This window comes from Enoplosus armatus, chromosome 5 (assembly GCF_043641665.1).
Source record: "Enoplosus armatus isolate fEnoArm2 chromosome 5, fEnoArm2.hap1, whole genome shotgun sequence".
NCBI classification, from domain to species: Eukaryota; Metazoa; Chordata; class Actinopteri; order Centrarchiformes; family Enoplosidae; genus Enoplosus; species Enoplosus armatus.
Window position 1 is genome coordinate 9,244,665 of NC_092184.1, and position 9,046 is coordinate 9,253,710.

General features: G+C 40.6%; 1 protein-coding gene across 1 annotated transcript; it reads left to right on the top strand.

Moving 5' to 3' along the window:
* Positions 1-1,035: 1,035 nt before the first annotated feature.
* Positions 1,036-8,089, top strand: LOC139285717 (protein sel-1 homolog 3). Its single transcript, XM_070906353.1, has 22 exons — positions 1,036-1,510; positions 1,749-1,875; positions 1,979-2,100; positions 2,199-2,314; positions 2,407-2,468; positions 2,562-2,694; positions 2,777-2,912; positions 3,031-3,168; positions 3,885-4,090; positions 4,183-4,362; positions 4,988-5,107; positions 5,269-5,409; positions 5,539-5,601; positions 5,725-5,898; positions 5,985-6,112; positions 6,201-6,284; positions 6,378-6,468; positions 6,546-6,633; positions 6,723-6,832; positions 6,935-7,062; positions 7,168-7,270; positions 7,825-8,089. Exons 1-22 carry the CDS (start codon positions 1,036-1,038, stop codon positions 7,912-7,914), a joined length of 3,015 nt encoding a protein of 1,004 aa, XP_070762454.1. The 3' UTR covers positions 7,915-8,089.
* The last annotated feature ends 957 nt before the right edge of the window (positions 8,090-9,046 follow it).

Below are 9,046 nucleotides of genomic sequence, written 5' to 3' on the forward strand. Positions count from 1 at the left end.
CAGTACACGTAGGGCGTTCCTGACCAATGAACAACCAAAAATTGCTGCAAAAGACACAGTCGGCCTCCCCCAGCCTCATGATGTTACAAGTGGTTTGGATGTACAAGTTCGAATATTTTATTTTAGAAACCAGCTAAAAAAATATATCAGTTTCCTACTGGTACTTTTTTAAAGTGTCATTTGTATCTCTTTAGCACGACAGAGCTGTAAATGGATTATGCCATCTGAATGTGTGAGAGTGTGTGTGTGTGTGCGTGTGTGTCCGTCTGCTCCCAGTATAATGCACTGTAATGTTGATGCATGTCAACTGCTGTAACGAAACCTATATTGGGTTAGAAGAGTCAAGCTCTCCCACCCTCCTTATTTCTTTCTCTTTATTTTGGGCTTCTATTTATGAATACATACAATATATTTGTACAGAGAAAATGATAATTTTGCATCTTCTGTGATGGTCTAGACTTTTATGGCACTTCTGCATGATAGCAATAAACTATTTTGAATGAAAGATGAGCTGATTCGTCATAAACATTACACTACACGCTGCACAAACACTAATATGTAGCATTAAACAAAGGTGTCTTCGCAAAGAAGGCAGTGTTCTTAATATATTTGCTCCTAAACAAAGAATTTTACTTCAAATGTAGAATCTGCATAACAGTTAGTTTACCTTTGGTTGCATGTTAAGTATTGGTATATAACCCAATTCACATAGCTCCACCTTATCTGCACTGTGTATATAGTGATTGGGTGGGGCTATGTACTGTTAAATATTTACCTTTGCTTCAACGTAAGTGAGGTGGAGCAGGATGAGGTCCGGATCTCGAGACTTTTTGTTTCTTTGCAGCTTGAAAATCTTTAATGGAGAGATTAATGAAAACACTGTGTGAACCATGGATCTCCATACACTACAAGTACATCTGTCTGTTTTGTCTCAGTATGCAGGTAGGAGCAGGTCTTCCCTTCTTCATACTCTGGTTCTTTCTGCTTTTAGCAGATGTTGTTAGCAATTATGTACATGTCCTCTGCCTCATACAGATGGTCTGCAGTTTAGACCAGGTGACACTCCTGAATCCTCCAGCGGAGCCTCTGTCAGACCATCATTTGAAGATACTTTACTCTTGTGATGAACCTGCTACAGTACAGCTGGACTGTGTTGTAACTTTTGACACTGGCATCATTTCCACACTGCTGCTAAGACAGTGGAGCTGCGTCCCCGGTGACCCTAAAATAAGGACTCTGGAGTTGAACCTGCCAGATTGGTTGGTGTATCAAGCTGATGGGATTGTTCCAGACTCCCAGTGGGTGCTAAGTTGCATCCTGCTAGCATCAGTCAGATCCAGTGGATTTCATGATACTGAGTGGTCTGTCACAGCTCAGGATGTGGCAACTTTGCAGCCTAAACCTTTTTTTAACCGACCACTAAAACGGCATCAACTTTGCATTGCCTGGAGCACACATATGCTGCAATTAACTCAGCATTTTTCAAAGAAACAATGCCCTTTGGAGCAAGGTAAGGTTAGAGAAGTGAGCTTTAAACTGCAAAAAACTGCACACGTGGACAAAGGCACCTAAAACCAAAAAATAGTTAAAGTGGAGCTTTGAAAAAACCTCTGTCAACATTTTAAAATCAGAGAATGGCATCCTCAGAAACAGCTATACAGATGAATGATATTAGGATGAGTCAACAATTTAATAGTCTTCTGTTGTCCTGCAAACTTCAACTTAAAAAAACTGTGTATGTCATTCAGAAACAGTGCATTTGCTGTCTTCAATATATGCTTCAACTGGAGAAAGCTTCGGTATCACAAAGACACTGGACCCTTATAGCAGTGAGTTTCTGGAGTATGTGCGTGTTAAAGCCATCTCTTCTCCATGGTAAGACAACGAAAGTCACACCATACATAACCTAGCTTTCTTTTCTGTTAATGCACATATTATTGAGGGTTAGTTAACCAAGTGTGCTCTGTATTTTTGCCAGGTGTATGTTATCCATCTGGATATTTGTGGCCGGACACTGCCAGGAAAACACGTGTGGAGTGTTTCACCATATAGACTCCCATAATAACTATGTCACACCAACACTGTTCCTCACAAATTCAGGTATAATTGAGATGTTTCTCTCACCTCTCATATATATTCATGTATTTATTATCTGGACTTACATTAGCCTCTCACTGTTGCATATATCATATGTACAGGCCAGCTACACATGCAGATGAATGGGGAGTCGGAGGAATCCTCTGCGTTTCTCTCTCCATTCAAGGTGCCTTTAAGTGAGTGGTGCCAAATCAGCGTGCTGTTCCGGGGTAGAATTGTAAGTAGTCTCTTGTTGACTGAAGATTTCCTTACAGGATGTAAATAACGGTAATAATGAAACATGAAGCGGCCATTGCCTCTGCATCTCAGGTGACAGTCTCCATGGTGTGCCTGGATAAGGAGCAGAGGACGGTTCATTCTATGGAACACATGTAAGTCTACTTTTGACACAACAAAGCGATCAAACTATATTAACATCAGGAACAGAAATGCACTTCAAGTGTTCTGCGTATCTGTTGTTACAGGCTGAGGCATGTTGTGGTGTTGGATGACACAGAGGGGTATTTCGTGATTGGTGGAGGGAAATACATACGAGGTGTGGAAGGCTATTATGGACCATTGGTTTACTACCGCAACAGAATATCACCTCACAGCCTGGTAATGTGCTGCACCTGCCCACAGTTATGGTCTACGTCGACTATTCACTGCATTTGAGTCTAATAGTTTTTCTCTTCTCCAGTCTGACATTGTTATTCCAGATGTTATTATGACTGTGAACCTGACCGGATGGCTGCAGACCTGTCAAGAATTTCGTCTTGAGATGTATTTGAAAATCAGTGGCTATTCTCTCAAGGCCAAACAGGAGACAGAGTCTGGTAGTGTGCTTATATATCCACTAGATGGTGCTAAAATGACTATATCTGAAGTGTTCTGAAGAGCCTCCTGCAGACCTCATGATGGTACAAAGAAACCATCCATGTTGTCTTTTTTCAGAGACGTGTTTTGATGCTTTCCATGAGTGGACGGTACAGGACAGACCACCATCAAAGTCACAGTGTGAGCTGTGGGAGGCCACTGTCCCAAATAGAAGACAGGCTGCAAGACTGGCCAAGTTTTTGGCTTTCAAACATGGTAAGATGAATTTGTCAAACACACTGGATTGGAGTACAATGTTAAGGTATTTCTACACCTCTACACTTATGTGATGACTTGAGTTACTTTGCAGATTAAGCTTCATATATTCAAAACATGAGGCACTTGCAGCACCTACAACACTGACACAGATTACATGAGTGCATATGGATGATTTAACACTGTGACAGGGAAACATCTTTCACAATGAGTACCTAAACTATGACAATTAAGTATGTTTCACTGTTTCTCAAGTAGGGTTTTAAATGCCTACTACTTTGCATTTGTACTTTTTTAACACCTGAATATCCAGTTTTCCCCTTTAATGCTCCCTTAAGTAGCTTTATGGTTGTAAAAATCACTCTTTTCCACACAGTCTGATAGTATTACTATACATGCAGTATATTCTGTATCAGCTTGTTCCAGCTCTAAATTGAAGCTATTTGATGTTTACACTAAATGAAATAGTCAAACCATTCCATCAAATGGAAATATTCTGGATATCTTGTGCATCACTTTATACACATTTCCCCAAATTCACATATTTGGCATCTTTGGGATCTCCATGAAAAAAACACAAAGTCTGGCTGCACTGCAAGAGTTTGTCAAGAGGCTGAGTAAACAAGTTGAATACTTATTCTACTTATTATTCACTGTTGATATCCATGTTTCATTCAACATATAGCACTGAAATCAGTTCACTTCCTGACTTGCAGGAGAAAGAGGAGTTAGCGTGCCAGCTGTGGGCAGAGCACTGTACTCCTTATCACTTCACAAGTTGGGCAGAGGAAGCAGCACTGGAGTGGTCAGCAGAATATTACCACTGCTGCTCCAAGCTGGCTGCTTAGCTGATGACCGAGCTCTGCACATGTCGTCGGTGCTCTACAGCACTGGCCTGGGAGTCAAGAAACAGCCCAGTAAGGTGTGTGCTACTGGATCAGCTATATTAAGACTACACCTGTGGTGAACATGTCCAGTTTTTTATATTCTCTCATGCCCTTGTGTTTGGCACAGGCTTGGCTCCTGGCCCTGCTGGCAGCCCAGAAGGATGATCGATTAGCACTTCTGCATCTTGGGCACCTGCACCACCGGGGCCTCCATGGCCTCTCCACAGACCCAGACTTGGCCTATGCATATTATGCAAACATTGCTAAACAGACAACTTTAGACCGTCACAATCCCACACCACAGCAGGTAATATATGCATTTGTAACTGGATGTTTTGGTCATCTTGTTTTAATCCAAAAGTGATACAGTTATAGTGTCTGTTGTATTAAAAGCTTATCATTGGAGCAGGACTTTGTGGGTTCCATCTTTACATCCCTATCAGTCACTAAACCTATGTATGTTTATAAAAGTCTATATTAACCTTTTCTTGCCTAATATGCATTGTAATTAATGGCCCAATTTAAATGATCATAAACATATTTGTGAAAAATATAACACGAAATGTCATAACTAGCATTGTCAGTAGCAGACATACAGTAATTGTAATGCAGAGGCTGGGAGGAAACTCACATGTAGCTGTGGGCTTATTACAATATATGAGCTGATATGTGATATGGTAATACACTTTCTGCTCCCCTTATTGTGGCTATAGTTTTCAGATTTCCATCATCAAGAAGTTTATCTTTGTCACTGCTTTTCATATGAGGAAAGATAACAGTATGATACATTTGGTAATATTACACTCGAAAGAGGTTCATGTTTTGTCTAAAGCACAGAGCTGCATTTCTCGATTTGTTTTAGGAAGGGCACAAAAGAAAAGAAAATCCATTGACTTTTACATGTGTCTTCCCTCTTTCCTTTCTTTTTTTAGACATTTGTTGAGGCTGTTTACTTAAACAATGATGAGGTGTTGAATCTCCAGACCGCTGAAGACCATCATATCTTCCAGTGGTTAAAACTGCAGGCACGCAGGGGAGCAGCTGAAGCCGAGGTAGCCTGTTCTGTCATCTCTGCTTTTTAAGTTGCCAGTATAAACACGAGTACCGAGAGTCAGATAAAAACAGGTGTGAGAAAAATGGCCACAGACACTCGAACGAGGTGAGGATGTTTTATCATGTCATTTTTAGTAATATTTCAGCAACTGTATTGCAGCAAGCGATAGCCCGCATGCTGTTCTGGGGTCAGCAGGGGGTGTCTCCAAACATCCAGATGGCTGTGAGACACTATGAAAGGGGAGCTGTCCAGTGGGGAGACCCGGTGTCCATGTATGACTATGCCATAGTTCTAATGCAGGTCAGAACCACATCTGATATAGCATGAGAAACATGAGAATGTATGTCTTCATCTACTGACAGTACTCCCTTCTAGTATTATCATTTAGTATTATCTGAGATTATTAAATATTAATTTGTTTCTCTGTAGGGGCAAGGGGTTGAAAAGGACATCCCTAAAGCTGTCACTTTCCTGAAGAAAGCAATGGACCAGGTTTGTTTGGTTAAATGTTACTAATTCTTTATTAGTTATGTGTTATCTGTACTGCAACATCAGGAGTCCACTTTCTGTTCTCATTCAAAGTTTGCACTTTTTTTACAACACTCTGTCCCACAGGGTTTTGTTCCTGCAATCAACGCCCTGGCCTGGTACTATGAGCACATTGAGCAGGACTACGAGCAGGCAGTGCAGCTGTGGGAGCAGGCTGATCTCCTCAAGTGTCCAGACGCTGCTTTGAATCTTGGTGTCATTTACTCACGGGGTCTGTATCCAGGAAAGGCTGCTGACCAGGTTAGCTCAAGTGTAAATGCTACTAGTATGCTTACAGACTAGCCTTGAGCGCTTATATTAAGAAGTATATCATTTGCCTTTGACAGTTTATGGCCTATCAGTACTATCTGAAGTCTGCAGAGAGAGGGCACATCAGGGGAGCAATTCACCTCGCTGACATCTGGACCACTGGGATGCCTGGCCGCGTCAACAGACGCCCATCAGATGCCGTTTTGTTAGCTACTTATCCTTTTATGTATTATACTTCACATATATGATTTTTCCTTGTGTCATGACAGAAATGTCTTTTTAACGGACTGCAGGTGGGTGAAGTGGGCAGCTGAGCACAACGGATACCTGGGCAGCATCTTGCGGAAAGCCTTGGATTCATATCTCAAGAGTGACATGTAATCCTTTTTCTCTATTCACACTTGCCTGATGATCCTGATCAGGCGTCTTGACTGCAGTTGCAGCAAACTAACATTCTAGCTTTTCAACAGGTTCAGCTCACTGTTATATTACATGATGGCTGCTGAGTCTGGGTACGCCGCTGCCCAGTTCAACGTGGCATATCTATGTGACCAAAATGCAGTGAGTTATCTCTACATTAGCTGTATCGTCATGGTTTTGTTGTCATTTTTTGATTTTTTTTTTTACTTCGTCCATAGTTAGGTTTTCTGGATCCTGCTTTTGCATCAAGCTCTATGTGGAGATATTACAACCTTACAATCCAAAGTCAAAATCCTGACACTTACGGTAAATAACTATCCTTTGGGACTTAATATTTGGAAGCTTGTGTGCAAATATTCACGATTGAAACCTTTTTAATTCTGTTACCTCTCCAGCCTTGATTAGGATGGGTGACATGTTGTATGAGGGGCAGGGTGTTGGGCAGAAAGACATGTTTTCTGCAGCAGAGATGTACAAACTGGCAGCACTAAGGAAGGAACCACAGGTCTGCTTCTTTTAAATTGATTTTCTTGCCGTGTGTACATTTGTGTTTATTCATAATTGCACTTGCGTGTACTTGTGTGTAAGCCATACTGTTCTTCCACAGGGATGGTACAACCTTGGCCTCCTTGCTGAAGACGGTTACAGGCTGCCACTGTCAGCATTGATCGAACTCGGCCTTTCAGAACTGTACCTGGCAGACAACAGTTTGCTTCTAAGTGCTTTGTACGAAAGGTGTGTTTCAATTGTATCTGTATATGCAGTACATCGGTTGTGTAAGTGCAATATATTGCTTTCAACATAAATCTGTCAGAAAATTCATTTTATATTTTCTTGCAGATGCAGAGACTCAGAGGATACAGATTCATACTTGCCTTGCAGCCTTGCCCTCTTCAAAGTGTATCTTCGATCTTTCCAAAAGGATTATAGTGCTGCTATTAAAGTTAGTATGGTATGCTCAAGCTACATTTATTACAAGTATTATCAGAAATACATACTTAAAGTACTATTAAAGTGAGCCTTTTCAGAGTATATTTTAGTATTTCAGCAATATTATTGTATTATTATTGATGATGCACATGCATTTCAGTATAAAAAACATTGAGTTAACGTATAATGTGATGTAACCTGCTCAACATCTGGTTGAAACACATGCAGTATGTGATATTTAATGCATCAATTTATTTTATAGCTTGTCAGTAGCTATTATATTTGATAACCCGATTGTACAAACTAGTCACTATGGCTGTCAGATAATGTAGTACAGTAGTACAATATTTCCCTCTGAAGTATGGTAGCATTATTAAGTATAAAGTAGCATCAAATGGAAATACTGAGTAAAGTATGAGTACCTCTAAATTGCACTTGAGTAAATGTACATTGTTACTTTCCACCACTGGTCTAAGTACAGCAGCAGGTCAGCGGGTATTTCAGACTTACAGCACTTTATTGTCGTGTAGCATCTTGCTGACATTTTGGTCATGTTATTTCCCACAGTTCTCCACTGCTGTTGCCGTGGTTGCAGCTACACCAATATTCTTAATCGTCCTTGGTGTGCTCAGGAGACCTGTCCCGTCTCTCAGCTAGAGCCAAGATTCTTATTAAGATCGTCAGTGCAACAAACTGAGCGACAACAGCGCAGAGTAAACCTGCACGCCAACAGCACATGTACATGTATGGAAACGTTTTTGGTTTGTACATTTTTTACTGTTTTACTTTTTCATGAAAAGAATAACCTGATTGAACAATAAAGAGCCTGAATAAGTGCCACAAGACTTGCAGTCACTTTCAAGATACCGTTGGTATATCAAAGATGTTGTTCTTCGCTGTCCTTTTGCCTCCCAGTGTAATGATTCCTTCACCCCGTGGTGGTCTGTGAGTGGATGACTTACAGAATGTCAGGTAATGAGTGCCCAGGTGCTGCCTCAGGTCCTCCATCACCACTTTATACTTCAAAGTGCTTCCTAAACAAGCATCTAACAGGTCACCTGGACTCCAGGCTTTTCTAATATGACACATATACCTTCAATTTGAAAATTTAGTTTTTGGTCTTTGGACAGGCAATAAGAAAGTTAGAGAGTTGTTCTTCCCTGGCTCCAATACACTGCAACACTGATTTGATTCTGGCCTGATCAGATAGAGGATTTAAGGTATGGGAAGAATTTGAACCCTGGGGCATTTATTTGTTAAGGAGTGATGCTTACATTTGAACAAATTCAACAAGAATATGGTCTCCCCAGAAATCACTTCTTCAAATATTTAAAAATTCGTAGCTTAATTCAGAATCGAAGCACTCTGCTCCTCGGTAGAGGCCAGAAATCAGTTCTCGGTCAGGGGTGTGCTGGACTCAACCTTGCTTGTAACATGAGTTCAGAATATCTATGATATAATTGCAATGTGCTCAAAATGTCAAGTGGAGGTGGGAAGATATAGGCCCTGTATATGTATCCATAATGTATCCAAATCCATACTGGGGTAAAATTGTTGATTGATTTTTAATGTCCAGTTTGACACTGAACCTCAGGTGCTGCCTCTTGGTTTCCCCTGTCCTTATATTAACAGATAAATCTGCTCAGTATTCTTACGTTTCTTGTCTGTAAAAATATGCTCAGATGGATTGATTTGAGCTAATACCAACGGCATATCTAACACACAGAATTATGGATGGATGATTTTATACTTACAAATATTGTATTAAAAGGAATGACATTGACATTTT

What these genes read in the sequence shown, in the direction of transcription:
- LOC139285717 (XM_070906353.1), top strand. Translation starts at nt 1,036, where the DNA reads ATGGTCTGCAGTTTAGACCAGGTGACACTCCTGAATCCTCCAGCGGAG. An exon ending in ACTGTTCCTCACAAATTCAG is followed by an intron (nt 2,101 to 2,198) that starts GTATAATTGAGA and finishes TCATATGTACAG; the next exon opens with GCCAGCTACACATGCAGATG. An exon ending in ATCTATGTGACCAAAATGCA is followed by an intron (nt 6,469 to 6,545) that starts GTGAGTTATCTC and finishes CTTCGTCCATAG; the next exon opens with TTAGGTTTTCTGGATCCTGC.